The sequence below is a fragment of the Vigna umbellata genome, chromosome 4 (genome assembly GCF_029865625.1).
Source record: "Vigna umbellata cultivar VRB3 chromosome 4, Vumbellata_1.0, whole genome shotgun sequence".
Classification (NCBI taxonomy): domain Eukaryota; kingdom Viridiplantae; phylum Streptophyta; class Magnoliopsida; order Fabales; family Fabaceae; genus Vigna; species Vigna umbellata.
In genome coordinates this window covers 66115311-66134570 of record NC_142168.1, presented here as the reverse complement: position 1 = coordinate 66134570, position 19260 = coordinate 66115311, and the positions used below count along the sequence as shown (strand labels likewise).

Below are 19260 nucleotides of genomic sequence, written 5' to 3'. Positions count from 1 at the left end.
TCAGCAACATAAACGTCCGTTGTGGGGGGTACGGACGTCTATAATATTATAAACGTCGGGGCCCCTCTAACGGACGTTTAAGTGGCTGAAAAAGTTAACTCTTCAACTACCCTGCCAGCCCTTTAAACGTCCTTTGTAGGGGGGACGGACATTAGAGGGGCCCCGACGTTTATAATATTATAGATGTCCGGCCCCCTCCACAACGGACGTCTAGAGTACCACTTATTTACGAATATGCCACCGGTCAATTATTTACGTTGGTGTTTTCGTGGACGGACGTCTATTGGGTGAAGTTAAAGGCCAATTATGCACTAGTGTGTGATGCATGTAGAGAAGAATGTGTGTGATAGCTTGATTGGTACACTACTCAACATTCAGGGAAAGACAAAAGATGGAGTGAATGCTCCTTTGAATTTGGTTGACATGAATATCCGAGAAGAGTTGGCACCCAGGGAGATTGGTAAACATACTTATTTGCCTCTTGCATGTTACACAATGTCTAGACAAGTGAAGATAAATTTTTGCCTTTGTTTAAGGAGTATCAAAGTACCACAAGGATACTCTTCAAATATGAAGAGTTTAGTGTCGATGTAGGACTTAAAGCTTGTTGGCATGAAGTCTCACAATTGCCACGTCTTAATGCAACAATTGTTACTGGTGTCAACTAAAGATGTTCGTGGAAATTTGTCCAAAAATGTTAGGCAAACCATAAACAGTTTGTGTTCATTTTTCTCATCAATTTGTAGTAAAGCCATCGATTCTACAAAATTAGATGAACTTCAAGGCGAGATTGTTATCATCTTGTGTCAACTAAAGATGTTTTTCCCTCCATCTTTTTTTGACATCATGGTACATTTACTTGTTCATTTGGTTAGAGAAATCAAGTTGTGCGGACCGATATACTTAAGATGGATGGATCCTATTGAGCGTTATATGAAGATTTTGAAAGGGTACATTAAAAATCCATATCGTCCCGAAGGTTCAATGATTGAAAGGTATATTATTGAAGAAAGTATCGAGTTTTGTTCATATTACATGACATCAGCAAATCCAATAGGAGTTCCTCGCACATCATGGATGAATAAAAGTTCTACAAGTAAAAGCATCTGAGGTGTAAATGTGGTGACAAAGGATCGCGAAGAATTATTGCAAGCACATCTTTATATATTGAACAACATAGATGAGGTGATCCCTTTTTTGCAAGCAAACAAAGCCATTGTGAAGAATAAAAATCCAAGACAATCAGAGAAATGGCAGTTGATGGAGCATAACAAAACATTTATGTCTTGGTTCAAATATGAAATTAAGAAAGAGCCACATTCTTCTCAGACTTTGTTGTGGCTTGCAAATGGTTTAAAGTTTGATGTCGTATGTTGTACAGGTTATGAAGTCAATAACTTCACGTTTTATACAAAGACTTTGAATGATAAAAGCATAGTACAAAATAGTGGAGTCAGTTTAGAAGCTGAGTCGCTTCAATTTTCTACATCAAAAGATCAATGTCCTGTACTTGGATCAATGAGATATTATGGTATAAAAGAAGAGATATGGGAGGCTGATTATACGAAGTTTTTTGTTCCATTGTTCAAATGTAAGTGGTTTGACAATAAGAGTGGTATGAAAATAGATGAATCGAGTATGACACTAGTTGATTTTTGAAAGGTGGGTTATCGAGACGAACCATTTATCATAGTACATCAAGCATCTCAGGTTTTTTATGTCAAAGATCATGCGTCTGACCATTGGTATGTCACTCTTCAAGGCAATAAACAAATTGAAGTTAACGAAGACAATCTGATTAATATTCATATTGTTGACAACCATTCATTTCAAACTACGACAAATTTGGATGACCAACCTCTAATTGACGATGTACATGCAATTCGGTCAGATCATAATGAGGGAATATACATATGATGAATCCATATCTTTATGTATGAAGTTCAAATTTGTGTATATAAGTTTTCTATTAATATTACATAAGTATTTTATTAATATTTCCTATGACTACTATTACATGTTTTGTTAAATTATATTTTATTAATATTACATGTTGTTATTTGTTTTGAAAGATATATGGCTGATCATCCACATTCATCAAGGGATGACGCTCCCCCATCCAAACCTACTAGAGGACCCACCAGAATGCACTAGTACAATAAACGGAAATGACATCGGTTAGTTTCGATTATACACAACGGTTTTACAACCGGTACATATAGAGGCGAGATAAAAAGGATACGTTTAATGCCTCGGTTCTAAACCGGGTCAAAAAAGGATCGATTTTCGCATCGGTTATCTTTTGAACCGAGTCAGTATATTAAAAAATTCAATAAAAAAAATTTCAGAAAACTTCCGAACCATTTTCTGCATCTTTTCCTCAATCGTTTAACAGGGCAGCCATGTCTCAATGTAGAATTCGAACTCAAGCATTTTCAGTTATAATTCCAAAACACAAACCAACTCCAAAAATCAGAATAAGATACATCACAGAGCAGATAAAACCAAAAATCATTGTGAATAAATTGTTCATACTCTTCAAATCACTCATCCTCTGCAGAAACTCATTTACATCTTCAACTCTGTGTTAGAAAGAAGTCCCTACTCTTCAAACTAGCAACTTTCAGCCTCTACAGAAACTCATTTTCATAGATGAGCCCAGTGCAACACAATCTGCTTTAAGAATTATTTCACCAAACTCTCCAACATCTTCTTTCTCCAAGGAACCCTCTAAAAGACTCAGATGCATTAAGTCAGAACTGTCAAATTCATACAAGCCAGCTTCATGAAACCATGCTGTCGATTGAGCCATAGCCGTCAACCCACTAGGCGGTGTGACATTGTTTCCCGTTGCCCTCACCTCCGCCGCCTGAATCGCGGAAGCGTCACTCTAATCCACTGCTTTGTGGCACCAGGCGGTCCACAAACAACACTAGATCTGAGATCGCGTCCGTTGGTGGAGTGAGATCGCGTCCGGTTGGGTGGCGATTGGTGGTGGGGTTGGGGTTGGGGTTGCAGGGTGGGAGGCGTGACGGGTTGGGGTTGCGGGGTGGGAGGCGTGACGGGTTGGGGTTGCGGGGTAGGAGGCGTGACGCGTTGGGCGAGAGGCAGAGCAACGGAGTGGTGGCGACGGAGAGGCGGAGCGGCGGGGTGGTGGCAAAGCAACAGAGAGAAGAAGAAGAGGAACTGTGAGAAGGAGATTTGAGCGAGAGAGAAGAAGAGGAAGAGTGAGAAGGGTACCGTGAAAGGAGATCTGAGCGGCGTAGCGGCGGATCGGCGGAGCGGCGGAGCGAGGGAGTGGTGGCTTTGAGATTTGAGCGTGAGCGAGAGAGAAGAAGAGGAAGAGTGAAGGAGATCGCGTGAGCGAGAGAGAAGAGGAAGAGTGAAGGAGATCTGAGCGTGAGCGAGAGAGAAGAGGAAGAGTGAAGGAGATCTGAGCGTGAGCGAGAGAGAAGAAGAGGAAGATATGTATGAGTATACTGCCTCGGTTAATATTTACCTGAGGTAAGAGAGGTATACTAACTCGGTTTCAAGATACCCGGTGCCTAAAGTTTCGAAAAATAATTAAAATTAAAAAATATATACGGGTTATATGCCTCGGTTGGTGCGTAACAGATGTTGAAAATCTTTTTGGCTTCGGTTCTACTGATACCCGAGGCATATAAGTTGTCTAAAACTACAAAAATGCCACCGCGCTTTTATACGCTTCGGTTTTAGTAAAACCGAGGCATATAGAGCGCGTTAAAAAACTTCTTTTTTACTAGTGATGAAACAACTTTTGGTCAGAAAAAATAGTGGTGAAAGAACACCCGTGAATGTTAATGTGATCATGGGTGTGGCATTTGGCCCAAATGCAGATGACTTCCGATCATACCTTGGAGTAGTGGCACGTGATATGATTAATATTCTTATTCCATCTTTTGACCATGTGTCCGAGGTTGATCGGAACATTATATGGAACGATATATTGGTAAGTTAATTAATATCATTTGAATTAGAATTTGTTTATATTGAAATTTTGTACTGATACAACTTTATTATGTTTATTTCCGATGATATTTGACATTCCAAATGTGACAACACTCAAAAATAAGTGTTTATCAACTATTGCTGAAAACTTCTGGGGCTTTAAGAGTAAGTTGACCTCGAGATATATATTTGGAAGCAAAAAAAATAAGTGTCCATGTCAATCATATAAGGCCATTGATGAGGAGACTTGGCGCCTCTTTGTACAGAGTCGAATATAAGAGGAATGGCAAGTTAGTATAGTTGATATTATTCAATTCCTCATTAACAAATATATATCATATGAACTAATTAATTAAACATATGTGGCAGACAAAAAGAAGTAAAGCACAAGGAATAAGTGCTCAAAATAGAAACCCCACCTATTATCTCATGGTGGGTATAGGAAGCTTGAGGAGAAAATCCTCAAGCAAAAGGCAGAAGCTAGACCATCATCTGAGGGTGGTAGCCCCCAGCCTCCTTCTCCACCTTCTCGGCATGAGAAATGGAAGTTGGCTCGTTTAAAATCATCGAGCGCCTACTCTTCTGACACTACACGGGAAATATCTGAAAGAATTGTATGTTATCATTGTTCCTAAAATAATAATTTCATTATACATACTACCTTGAACTTTTTTAAGAATAATGGTGTTTTGTTATGTTACAGGACTCATTGGTTGAGCAGAGCTCCCAAGGTCAATTCACTCAAGAGTGTCGCCAGAATATTCTTACCACTCCAATTGGATGACCTGAGCACCCTGGACGTGTGCGTGCTGTTGGAACTGGAGTAAGCATTCGAGATTATTTTGAGAGTTCTTCTCGTTAGACTTCATATGCATACAACGAAGCACAAGAACAAAGGCTGACACAAGAGATCACAAAAAAGCTTCGAGCAGACCTTGGGGAGGAGCTTCGGACGGAGCTTAGGACAAAGCTTAGGGAGGAATTGTATAATGAGGTCACTACATAAGTGATTGACAAAGTTATGCGCCAGTTCCAGCAGCAATTTGAGAGTTATGGCATGTGTCCGATGCCATCTCCTATACAGGAACATGAACATGTTGTGCCTCCCACAGGTAAAATTAATAAACATTTATTTTCAATAATTTCTATGTTTTGTATAATCTAACATTTACTCTGTCAGGGAGAAACGGGAAAGGAAGTTGTTCAACACCAGCCGTCCAAGGGATGACATGGACGATGCTAGTCCATGTCTGCTATACATTTTAGATGGTACCGGGACGATGCTGGTAGCTCGTGGAACAGTGTTTAAGGCAGCGACTGTTGTTCATGGAATGGAGCTATCAGAGGATGAGGTGAAGGTCTCAGTAGACAACATTATCATACCAGATGCCTCAGTTCCTCTACCCACAAATGAGATTTTCATTGTGGCACAGGCATTCCAGTCTTTTATCGCTTGGCCTAAACACTTGGTTGGTTCGATTTCTGACCCCCCGGTATGGAATTCTACTTTACACTTCTCAATCTTAAAGTTTACATGTTATTGATGTCAAAATTTATCTTATTTTTCCATGTAACAACAGACGCATGCACAAGAGAAGATTTGTTTATCTGAGGATGATCCTCTTGGTGCATTACAGCAACTTGCTGACATCATTGGAAATAAGCCTTTGGAAGTTGAATATGATGCTAATGTATTTGGGAGAGGCTCTGAGGTCCCAATATACCTGCATAGCCAAGATGTTAGAGAGCTTGCGTCGGGAACAAAAGAGTTGAATATTACATTAGTTCAGCTATGGATGATGTAAGTCTATGAACAATTATTTATATAAAATTGATTTATATATCAAGTATACTTATATCAAAGGTAATTTTTGATTTCAGGTATATGTTTGGTGTCAGTAACAACTTGGGGTACAATGATGTCTATGGGTTCATTGATCCCCAAGTCATTCACGAAACAAATGATTTTGATGAGATCACAACATATCTCACAAGCGGATTTGCAAGCGGGAAGAACATACTTTTAATTCCTTATATATCTGGGTAAGTGAACTTTGTTAACATAATAAAGTTCCATATGTGATTTTAATATATTATAATTAAGTTATTATGAATTTTAGGCGCCATTTGCAGCTACTTGTTATTTCTGTACAGGAGAGCTATGCTTTGTGGTTCTGCTCATTGCACAAGTCTCCTCCCAAACATCTCAGACAAGTAGTTGATTGGTAAGAACCTCAATGTTTGGACTTTCTTTGTTATATAAATGAATGCTAAAACCTTTTTTTTATATATAGTTCTATTTCAGCAAGTATGATGTTGGTTGGGAAATCAATTGCTAACAGTAGAAAGCTTGCATGGATTGCTCTCAAGGTTTGACATATGCTAAAGCCATACTTTCTTATAGTTGTTTTGTTTTAATGATTTTCACTAACTATTTACAACTATGATGGTATATTGTAGTGTAACAGACATAATGGTTCATATGAGTGTGGATACTATGTAATGTATTGGATGACCCACATTATTCGTGCCCATATCACAAGAGGCTGGGAAACGGTAATATTTAAATTTAATGAATTTTGATTTTCTTCAACATTTGGAATTTATATACACTAATTAATAACAGTTGTCTTGTGCAGAGATTCAAGACTCCTACTCCAATTCCTGAGAAGCCACTTACATTCCTGAGGAAAGCAATTGCAAAACATTTAGTTAGATTATATAATAGTTCATAGTTATTAGATTTAAAATACATTAGAACATGTTGATTTATAGTTATTAGACTTTGTACATTATGTGATGTAAATATTGACTATTGTGTTGAATCTGTGTTGTTATGATATTGTTTGATATGCAGGTCTATTTTTGTGATAGTGGATATCACAAAATAGACCTGCTCTTAAAAAAAATTGTAGGAGAATAGGCAATGGTTGTGGCCAAAATTGAGGTAGAAAGCCTACCTTTGGCTTCGGTTCAGCCACAACCGAGGCCAAAGGTTAGACGAAAATTTAAAAAAAAAAAGGTTTTGGCCGCGATTCCAGCAGGAATCGCTGTCATATCCCCATGTTATTATCGCGGTTGGAACCGCGGCCAAAGGTTTCACGAAAACTTAAAAAAAGGGGTTTTAGCCGCGGTTCAAGAAAGAATCGTTGTCATATCCCCAGGTTATTAGCGCGATTGTAACCGCGGTCTAAAGTCCCAGACTTTTTACCTCGCCCGTATATGTCAAGGTTCTAAAACCACGACATATATTAAAAAACAATCGCGGTCGTTTCCCTTTGCTGCACTAGTGTATGGATTGTTGATGTGGTATGCTTATACAATTATATTAATTTATAATTATTTATTAAGATATTTTATCAATTAGTTAACTTTTGTTTAATTGATAATGTTTTAGGATTCTACTTTATTTGAAAAGAAAAAATCAATAATACAAATGAATTTCTCATTTCTAAAAAGGAATATCAAGGGAAAATTGATCATTCAACATATTCATTGTAAAATATTCATTGCAATCTTCCTGAATGGTGTAATTATCCTTCTTCTTCGTACATGAAATTAAAACCTGTAGAGTCACTTTCCCCAATAAAAATGGAAAAAGACATATTTGGACTAAATGAACATAAAGAAATTGTTAATGCAGAAATGATTGAAGAAGTTATTGGTTATTTATGGATAGGTGCAATTACAATTTTTATATATGTAGAGTATAATATACTAATTTTTATCATTAACTTTATTAATTGATTAATAGTTTTTTTAATATTACTACTATATTCTTATATTTTTTTTATAAAATACTTGTTTCGGGTTAGGGTTGAGATCCCTTAATCAAAACATTCCAAGTTGTTCTGAAGACTGGATGGGCTTCCTGATGATCATCCATTATCCAAATTGCGTTGATTGCTACCTCTTCTTCTCATCCAAGCCATGTGGGAAGGTACCTGCAAAAAGTACTATGATGCTCAAGTCAGTGACTTTGCATGATTATATAGTGATAATATTCAATAGAAAGTGAGTACTCAGAATTAGTTACCTTACTTTCCTGTCAAACATATATTTATAAATATTAAAATGAGCTTACCAAAGTCGCCTGACCCATTACCAATAAACGATTAATATTTTTATTAACTATCAATCAATTGTAACTATCTTAACTAATATTGGTTAAGAGTTGTTAATTGTTTGTTTGTCCAATCCATTAGCCCAATAATAATAATAACTTTAGCGCTGGTCCAATTATGGCCCAACACCCATGAAGCTTTTTCATCTGTTTACCTTTAGCACTGGCTCAATTAAAGGGATGGCCCAAATGCTACGAGTTTACCGTTCTAAGTTATATACCATATCATATATATGCTCTCCGAATCCGAGTTAACCATAGTTAATTATAGGACTTATATTAAGCCTAAGTGACAGACCCCACTTGAAATAAATCTTAAAATGCAGATAATTCATTATCTTGATCCATTGACAAAAGGTATTAATACAATGCAAGATTTTGAAGAAGTTGTTTAACATGTAACAATATACGATGATTCATATATATATATATATATATATATATATATATATATATATATATATATATATATATATATACTTTTAGTTATAGTTTTTTACTTACATATGCTTTATTTTTATTTATTAACTAACTAGGGATATATAAACCTACCAAGCTCAAAAAGAGGATATATGGTTTCAAAATCCAAGTTAAAAAATATAAAGTGAACACCAATTAAAATAGATTACAATTGCTTATTTCAATACCATAATTACACTATTATAATATGTTAATGTATGTTTGCTCTCAACCATTAGACGAGATGTAGTCTTTTATACTAAATTTGTAAGAACTCTTGTAAGAAATTTATATTTTCTTGGGTTGTTATAGTGTTTGAATGAATTTTAGTTATAATACAAACTCTTGTAAATGCATAGTAGTTATTTATTTCATTTAGAACTAGTGTGATCTTTTATTTGTTTAAAAATTAATACAAGTAAAATCTATTATTTTATACAGATTTATAAATAGTAAAAAGTAGGATAATAGTGATTATTAATGCTTAAAAACGTATAGTTTAAAAATACTATACTTTTTAAAATAATAATTTTATTCCTCAAATATTTTTATTATTAGTCTTTTACACAATTTAAATTAGATCGTAAAAATAGTAATAAGACTGCTTTTTAATAATATATTTTATTTTTTATTAAAATAATGTTATTAGATTTTAATATATATATATATATATATATATATATATATATATATATATACGTATGTATGTATGTATATATATAAAAGCATTGAGAGGAGATTTAAAATATGTTCAAATGTTACCTAGATAATGAATATTTTATAAACTATTTGAAGATAAAATGAAAAAAAAAAACATGTATATATGTAATTGTTTGAATGAATTATAAAGAATTTAATATTGTAGTTTTTTTATTAGTGCTTTATGCAAACTCTTGTATAAATAAAATTTTTCTTGTACCCGTTAATATACTGACATATGAGCTTTGATATATAGACTTATTATTTTGTGCGTTGTGTTTATTGTATTTTTTTACTAATTATAGTTTTAAAATGTGTTTACTAGTTAATAATACTTTGGAATAAAAAAGTAACATCGAAGTAAGTAATTGTGCATTGTATAATCCAGAAGATGAGTGTAGTAAGTGTAGTTGTACATTGGTTAATTAAGTTTTGTGCATAATTTGTATTTTTAAGATTATATTTTAGATTGTAACAACCTCACCATGAGTTTAAAGTTATAAGATTTGGGAAAAAATATATGGATGAGTAATTGCTATATTTGCTTTAGACAGGACCATTCGAGAAACAAGAATGACAATGCAAACCGACTCAATCCGTTTAAGCCCGTTTTACAGTTGACCCACAAAAAAATAGACCAAGTTAGCCTAATTTTCATAAGTAAAATTGTGTCTAAATCAATGGTTTCAGACTTCAATGACAAAGCCGCTCGAAAACGCAGAACTGCATATTTAAAACTTTTGTCCACTACAATAGTTTATGATTAAGATATTAATAACAATGCAGTAATCTAGCACAATATTTTGCACTAACGATAATTACATGTTGAAGAGATCCCAAAACAATTAGTCATATATATTTTGTATTCAAAAATTCTTGTGGTTTTTCAATTTATATATCTATTTCTTTTATGGTTTAAAATCATTTGCTCACAATTCCACTTTGCTACAATTGGAACTCAAATAAAAAACCTAATTTCATAAATTCAAAATCAAAGAGTTAAGTTTGCGAAAAATCATAGTCTGAACATTTTAAATTTTCTTTTTTTTTTTTATAGTCTTCATAGTTAAGTTTGCGAAAAATCATAGTTGTACAAACTACAATTCTTGTAAAACACTTGATCGTCATTTCTAACGTGTGAGATAATTATTTTGCTAGAGTTACACATAACTCAAGATTTCGATATGATCATAAAAGCTTAGCTACATTATCTTTTAAATTGCAGAAAGTATAACTATGTAGAAGTTAAATTTTGCATATATTTTACAATAGAATTATCAATATTAGACTTCAAGTCACATGTAGTTTTATCACTACATTCTATATACTTTCAAGAATAAGAAGATATACAAACTAGAATTTATATATGACTATATAAAAATATGACATATGTTTGCATACGTTGAAAAAATGTGTGGAGGTGCAGGGAGAAACAGTTTTTGTAGAACACATTGTTGCTGTGAAGATTAGAAGATACGAAGAAAAAAATGGGCCTTTTGTTTCATACTTTCATTTGCATGTGACTTCGTTCCATCTTTCTTTACACTTTTATTAGTCAGAATTTGGTCTTCAAATATTTAGGAGATGGTGTTGCTCCCTCCATCATCACACTTTGCTCTCTCCACCACCCCATTTCTGTTTTATCCCTTTCTTTATTTTTCTATTCCTATTTTACCCTTAATAAAATTTTAGGGTTAATATCTTTTAACCTCTAACCATTCTAATTCTTTTTAATCTCAACCCACTCTAATCCTCTTTGCAGTGGGAATTCTTCTTCCTCTTTTTTTTGTTTCATGTTCTTCTTCTTTTTCATACTTCTTCTTCTCATTCTAATTGTGGTATGAGAGTATGGTGGACTTTCATTAGTTAGTGTGCGAGATTGTAAGTAGTGATGGAAGCAATTGATCAACATGCAAGATCGGTGTGGTGGGGTGTGGTGGTGTGGGAAGATTCATCGTGAAGAAGGTGCGTAATAAACCCTAAAAAGTAATTGTATAATCTTTAAACGGATGTGACCATCCGTCAACGGATGTCAACATCCATTTAAGGCAAAACGGATATCATCGACATCCGTTTTCCCTTAAACGAATGTTGACATCCGTTGACGGATGATCACATATGTTTAAAGATTATACATTTATTTTCTAATTATTTTTATTAGTTTATTTTTTATATTAATTTTAAAGATATTTTAATAATGTAATTTAAATGTTTTGATGTATTATTTTTGAGAAGACGGATGTGGTGGAGTTGAGAGTGGGAATCTAAAAGAAAGAGAATGAGAGTTGGTGGTAGAGCTGAGTGAAAAGTGAGTGGGTAAAAAAATAGAGTTTGAATTCAAAGTAAATAAATATGATTAAAAATAAAATAAAGGTTATTTTTGTAATTAAAAAAGATTATTTTTGTAATTAAAATTTTTTTAGAAAAGGTTGGAGAGGTGAAGGAAGAAGTGGTGGTGGTGGAAGGAGTAACACCCTTAGGAGATTGATCCTCCAAATGATATTGGTTTCTTTGAGCAGTTACCTATATTTCCTATCTTTCAGTCCTCTATGACTATGTAAAATCAACTGAGACAATTTGGAAAGAAATAGATAAATAATATATAAAATATTATTTAAAAAGAGTGAATTTGACACCTTAATTAATCAAATGCTACTTAAATTATAAGACGACTTTATGATATTAAAAATTGTATTTAACTTTCTAATATTAAAATAAATTATCAAGAAATTTAATAATTAATAGATTATTTGTCAAGTGACAAAAGAAATTCATGTCGTGCTATAAATTCTTCAACTTAGAATCGAATTTCAATGTAATTCATACCATCTTACTCTGATTAAGTTTAAGGCAAAAATTTTCTAAAGTAATTAACGTAAAACTAATTAATACATGAACCCTCTTAATCACATGCAAGAGATGAAGGTAGAAAAGAACAAAAACACATAATGTATTAGTTTTCCATAATCAAAGAACATGACTCAATAATTATGTCATTTCTAACGTTTTGAAGATTCATCAAATTATTGTATGATAATAACTTCACAGGAAAGGCTTACGATATAAACAAAGTATTTAGAAAAAAAAAAGAGATCACAATCACAATAGGCTTCCTGAACAGCCATTACAAAATAAAAATGGAGAAGAAAGAAACATTTAAAGAAAGTAAATGTTTAGAAATCTTCCTCAGTTATCGATCTCCAGAGTACCTCTTTTCTCTGTTTTTTTATGTCCTTTGAGCATGATACCCTCACAATCATTCTAATCTTCAACAACAATTCCATTTTTCCACTTACACTTTTATAATCCAGATTTTCTCTGTCAAAAATTAAGCAAATAATATTAATTTCCCCAGAAATAGAAACAATAAAAAGATAACGTACAAAAACAGAAATTCAAAGAAAATTCATTTTAAAAGGCAAAAGAACAGAAAACTCCAATAATTTAAGTCACTACTAATTAAATTCTTTCAATTTATTTTATACTTTGTAAAATAGATCATTTGTCATAAAATAATTATCTTGTATGGCATGATTATCAAGGCAAATAAAAAAAAAAAGTGTTTGTAGAAGTCAAATTAAGACTAAAAATCTTCAAATTCATATTGGAGATTTTACTTGAATTACAACTTACCATTTACTATAAAATATGTATTTATAGAAATAATTATATCTATCATCCATGAAACTAATATTGCAGTGTTTAAACATATAAAAGAAAAACCAACTTATTATGAAAATGTCACAACAATTTTGAGACTAAGATTGAAAGAGATAAAAATAAAGAGACTGAAAATATGTATTATGCTAACGATTTTCTATTATTTTATTCTATCCATAGACATTAGTTATTATCTTTAAGTAATATTCTTATTTTGTAATTGTTATTATATGGAAATGTGAATCATTTATGACAAGAAAATCATTAATCAAATTTAAAAATCAAAATAATTAATTATGTACATATCAATTAGAAATTTTTGGTACGTAAAATAGACCTTTTTATAAATAAAAAAATTATAACTAATTTGTTAATTAGATCATTTTCATTAGCTATCAATGATAATAATTTTTTAGTTTATAAAATAGTATTTAAATTAGTCATTATGACTAATTGTTATTTGTTTCTAAAATTGATTATTATTTAATGATTTTCTTATAATAATTTTACAACGATAAATAATAAATAGTGAATGACAAATTAAAATGTGATGTTATTTTTTTAACTAAATAATATATTGATAACATGTAACCATAACCATGATGTATTAACATACAAAAATATTTGTATTTATGAACATTTATGTTTATACAAAGTTTGGCTTTAAATGTGCCTATTTAAATTTGAAATACATTCGGATTTTTATTTGGTCTCAAGTAAAAAAAAACTTTTGTTTCCAAAATTTTTTAACATATTTTCTTTGTATGTTACGCTGTTTTTTAAATGTTTATCGATTTTTTCCGCGAAATATTTAAATTTTTTTCTTTACGCTCCTAAAATATTGTTTTCTTTGTCATATGTTTTGTATTAAATGGTGATATGTTGAATTAGAAAAATCACCTAGCCATCATGAAATACAGAATAAGACAAATAAAGGATAAGAAAAAAAATATGGATGAATAAACTTGGAGAGAAAAAACATGTTTAAATATAAAATCTTTAGTTTTTTTTAAAAATTTTTTGAGATTCCATTTACAAAATTATTTTTATATGGAAAAAAGTGTACGAATATTGAAATTTACCATAAGAATGATCAGTATTGATCTTAATATCACAGGGAAAGTAATTCCTATTATAAGGAATATGAAAATTATTTATTTAAAATAATATTAATAATAATAATAATAAAAAACAAAAAAAATCAAATTTTAAACACAAGGTAAAAATAATGTTACCTGCAACTTTGTTTTGTACCAGATCTTGAAAACTTTCGTTCTTTCATGACATAAAGAGTGTCTCCTAAATTATTTAAGAACTTGAAATATGCATGACGCCAAGAACGTATTATTAAGATTGAGCCAAACACTCCCCAAAAGCTTATAGCAAATCCAATTGTCATACTTATATAATATTCATGATTGAAAATCTCATCCTCTTGAAATTTAACAATTGGTTGCTGTCTTGGTTCTCCATCAATACACAATTTCTCTAATGGTAGTCCACAAAGATCGGTATTATCTTCATATTTTGATGCATCGAAACTCTGTAATTGTGTGCCAGTTGGAATTTTTCCAAATAAATAATTATGTGACAAATCTAACATAGTGAGTCGATCAATTTGAGCAAGACTTGAAGGAATAGAACCAACAAGTTTGTTTTGTGACAAATCAAGAAATTCAAGTGATGTTAACTTTCCAACATTTGAAGGAATTTTTCCTGTCAATTGGTTTCTTGATAAATTTAATGACACCAATCCAAATAAGCCCTCTATTTCTTTTGGAATTTCTCCTGATAATTGATTGTTTGAGAGATCAATGCTATTTAAAAGTGATAATCCCATGTTTGTGAACATTTGTTCTGAACCTTTCCACATCAAGATTGCATTCAAATCATATGAATAGTCAGCTGAGGTAAAAGTAGTGCTAACGAAATAATAATGACGTTGATAATCTCTCAAAGATGTCATTTGAGCCATTGAGGAAAAGTTTCTTATGCATGTAGGAATTTCTCCAGATAAGTTGTTTTGCGAGAGATCTAAGAGTTGAATGCGTTTTAGATAACAAATTTGTAACGGTAAACACCCATGGAAATAGTTGCTTCTTAAGCTTAAAAATTGCAACTGCGATAATTCGTTCCCGATCCAATTTGGGATAGATCCTGATAATCTATTTTCTGTTATGTCTACCATCACCAACTGTGTGCAATTCTTCAAGATGGAAGGGATTTTACCTGTTAAATTATTGCTTCTCAATAACAAAACTTGAAGTTCAAGGAGTGATCCCATTGAAGAAGGAATCTCTCCTGAAAACTTGTTCTGACTCATATTTAAGTAAGCCAATGACTTAAAATGGGTCCAACAGTCTGGAATTTGTCCAGAAAACTTATTATTTGAAAGGTCTAATTGGTATAAATATTCAGCTACACCCCTAGAGCATAAAAATGAAAAAGAATTTGTGAATTTATTGTTTGATAGATCAAGAAATATTGAGTCTCGTAAAAATGGTGGAACATGACCTTCAAATTCATTTGATGCAAGACTAAGAGAATCGTAATAATTCTCTATTGGCAAATTTGGAATCGTAAATTATTGCATGAAATATTAATACTCATCTGATTTGACAATCCAAATTTGGTCCAAAACCATTTTGGAACGGTACCTGATATTCCACTGTTTGAAATGTCAAGGTATCGAAACTCGTTTTGTTTCTCTAGCCATTTGGGAAACAATGGACCAAGCTTGCAAGACCTCAATTCAATAGTATTTAATTGAAAAGTTGAAGCCCAATTTTGACTCATTTCTAACGTCAATGAGTTATCTGACAACATCAATATCCTTAACTTTGTCATATTATAAAAATGAGAGTCAGTTAACACACCTTTCAAAGAGTTTGACATCAAGGATAATACCTCAAGTTCTGTTGGAAATCGAAGATCTTCAGAAATTGTCCCATTTAGCTTGTTATTATCAAGGTACAATGCTTTTAATGATGGGAACATTGTGGCGAGGTTGCTAGGCAAAGTACCACTAATTAGATTCATACTCAAATATAAATGTTGCAATGAGTATCTAGAACATCCAGACAAATGATTAAATATCACTGTTAGATCTTCACTCAACTTGTTGAAAGATAAATCCAATAACTCCAATGTACATGTGCTTCCAAATGATTTTGGAACACCACCTTCTAAAGAGTTAGACCTAACTAACAAACACTCCAAATGAGATGGCAATCTAGTGCCTTCAGGTATCTTCCCACTCAATTGATTGTCAGAAAGATACAACAATTTTAAATTTGAAAATGCTGAAAGGTCAGGTATGGAGCCTCTGATTTGATTGTTTTCCAAATTCAACTCTTGTAATGAGTATCTAGAACATCCAGACAAATGATTAAATATGACCGTAAGATCTTCACTCAACTTATTATCAGACAAATCCAATAACTCCAAAGTATATGTGCTCCCAAATGATTTTGGATCACCACCTTCTAAAGAGTTAGTGCCTTCAGGTATCTTCCCACTCAATTGATTGTCAGAAATATCCAATATCTGTAAAGATGAGAACACTGAAAGGTCAGGTATGGAGCCTCTGATATGATTGTTTGCCAAACTCAAATCATGTAGTGAGTATCTAACACAACCACTGGACAAATTTTGAAGAATTGACGAAAGGTCTTCGGCCATATCGTTTGCAGACATGTCTAAAGAAAGTAGGTTGCATATGTTGATGAATGATTTCAAATCTTCACCCTTGAACACATTATAGGAGAGGTAAAGGTGCTCAAGCGAATTCATGGCCAAGCCAAAATGATTTGATGTGGAACCCGTCAAGAGGTTACCATTAAGGTCAAGCTCAACAAGGTTGGAGGTGGTGTTTGACACCCACTGGAATACCATTGGTTGTGTGAATGAGTTACTAGAAAGATCAAGGACAGAAAGGGAAGTAGAAAAATTGAAGTTGGAAGGGTTGAATGAAAGGAGGAAATGATCGGAAAGGCCACATTCAATTAAACTCAGTTCTTTTAGTTTTGGTAGCTTGGCAATGGTTCGAAGGCAGCTAGGAGAACTGTTAAAATTAGATATGGAAGTGAAGGAAAGATGGGTTAAAGAATTAAGATTAGATAACCATTGATCAGTGGTGACAATTTTGAGAGCACTATGATATCCTCCTCCAAGATAGAGTTTATGCAAATTTGAAAGGTTTCCTAGTTGGGAAGGAATGAATCCTTCAAAAGAATTGTACCTGAGATCAAGATACTCCAACCGAGAGAGATTTCCAAGTTCACGAGGGATTGAACCATCCAAATGATTATGAGCAAGATTCAAATATTTCAAATGAGAAAGAGAACTTATCTGAGTTGGAATTTGTCCGCTAAGATAAGATGAAGAGAGATCAAGATATCTCAAGTTGGTAAGAGAGCCAAGAAACTCTGGAATATTAGTGTCTCGAAAATCATTGAAACTGAGATTCAAATACTGTAAGTGTCGCAACTCCATTAACGACTTGTGGATCTCTCCGCTGATGTAATAATACCGAGAGACTTCATTATATTGGCCAAGAGAAAAAGATTCATAATGAACTTCTCCGTGAAGGTCCAGGCTTATAATATGAGCGGTGAGGTTGGTGCAGCGAATCCCCTCCCATTGGCAACAGTCGGGAGTGGTCCAATAGGAGAGTATGCCGTTGTGATCAACAGTGGCAGCCTTGAATTGAAGGAGTGCTTCCCTCTCCTTTGGAATGCATCGGATGTGGTGTTGTCCATAAGCAGCCTGCAACACCACACTCAGCACAAACATAAACATAATCACTTTGAGAATATTCATGATGATGAAATAGAGAGAGTGAATAGTATAGAATTAGATTGATATGTGTTCTGAATTTATCACTCCAATACCTACATTTATACTCACACCAACTCCTTCATTACTTTATTCTAAGTCGTCGTCGTGTGTTTGCCTGTTTTCCATTTTTTTTATTCATCATATCAACTAATTTTTGTGGTCCATAAATAACTTTATTATGCATTTCATTAATGCATGTAAGATTTTAATAATATCAATTGACTTCGAAGAAGACTTGTGTATTTTCATTTTAAACGACAATATTATTTGAAATAAATAAATAAACATCAAACTCGTCCTTACAAATAATTAATGATTTGGAAATTAATATTTGAAATCAAAATTAAGAAAGTGCTCTGAAAATGCACTTCAAAATGAAATTGTGTCGAACAAATTGTACTATTTGCAATATATTTTTATTTGTGGGTATCAAGATGGTTCATTTTCCTAACGACATAGAAAGACTCTATATTATTACAAATTAATAGTTTTACACGAATAATAAATAATGTTATTTATTCTTAGAGACAAAATATTGTATGAAAATAGATACAATTAGAAATTCGTATATTGTCTGCGATTTTTTTATAAAATTCATAAAATAGATATTTTTCTTTAGGATATTTTAAAAAATTGTACGTCCAGCTAAATACTAAGAAAATATTTTAATAGTGAAAGTTTATGTCACCATTTCTATGTTGTTCCTATAATATCGTCATCTCATATTACTAGCAAAGGACTTTGTTATAGTAAATTAATTTGGGGTAATGGGACAAAATGTAAAAAATATTGCCAAATTAAAAAGGAAATTTCAAAAATATAGTCATTATTGGAAAATTAGACATTGGTCTTTATTCAAATAAAATGACAAGGGTGGGAAACATCAATATTGTCACTTTCCTCATTATCAATGGTGGGAAATTTTTTGGGACAATAATTCTATTCTAATCAATTGACTTATCCGAAGACTTGTGAAAACAAAGGTAACTAACATGAAATTGGAATTTTTAGATTAAACCACAATTTTATATAATAAATAATCGATGAAATGTTGCCTTGAAAAATAGTGAAAGAATTATAAGTCAATATTCTAAAGATAATAAAATTAAAAAAGTACTCTGAAAATCCATGTCGCAACGCAATTGTTTTTTAACAAGTTGTAATATTTGTAATAGCTTCTTTTATGAATAGCAAGATGGTTAATTTGACATAGAAAGAGTTCAAATTAACACAGTCCAATAGTTTACATATGAGTAACAAAATAACGTTATTTATTTCTATGTAGAGCTAAAACATTATATTAAATAAATGTCATTAGAAAATTTTATAGTTTGTGTGTTTTTTTTATAAAAATTTGTGAAATTATTCTTTTTAATTTTGTTTTATAAATTTTTTAAGTTCTACGAAAAAAATTATTTAAATAATAAAAGTCCAGATACGTAATAAGTTCGCTATGGTAAATTGTCTTAGTTACAAATTATAAAGAAATATTGACAAATAAAAATGGAAAC

At 32.2% G+C, this 19260-nt stretch overlaps 1 protein-coding gene and 2 pseudogenes across 1 annotated transcript; 2 read left to right on the top strand and 1 right to left on the bottom strand.

The window, feature by feature from the left end:
* The first annotated feature begins 321 nt into the window (after window positions 1-321).
* On the top strand, window positions 322-5713 carry LOC148200992 (uncharacterized; annotated as a pseudogene).
* Window positions 5714-5854: 141 nt separating this feature from the next.
* On the top strand, window positions 5855-6704 carry LOC148200991 (uncharacterized). The gene is made up of 5 exons (XM_088113108.1): window positions 5855-6012; window positions 6090-6194; window positions 6264-6339; window positions 6430-6525; window positions 6609-6704. Exons 1-5 carry the CDS (start codon window positions 5855-5857, stop codon window positions 6702-6704), a joined length of 531 nt encoding a protein of 176 aa, XP_087969234.1.
* Window positions 6705-14141: 7437 nt separating this feature from the next.
* On the bottom strand, window positions 14142-17759 carry LOC148200990 (receptor-like protein EIX2; annotated as a pseudogene).
* Window positions 17760-19260: the final 1501 nt, after the last annotated feature.

Coding starts and splice junctions, on each gene's coding strand:
- LOC148200991 (XM_088113108.1), top strand. CDS start 5,855: ATGTTTGGTGTCAGTAACAACTTGGGGTACAATGATGTCTATGGGTTC. Junction 6,195..6,263: donor CTCAGACAAGTAGTTGATTG/GTAAGAACCTCA, acceptor TTTTATATATAG/TTCTATTTCAGCAAGTATGA. Junction 6,526..6,608: donor TCACAAGAGGCTGGGAAACG/GTAATATTTAAA, acceptor TGTCTTGTGCAG/AGATTCAAGACTCCTACTCC.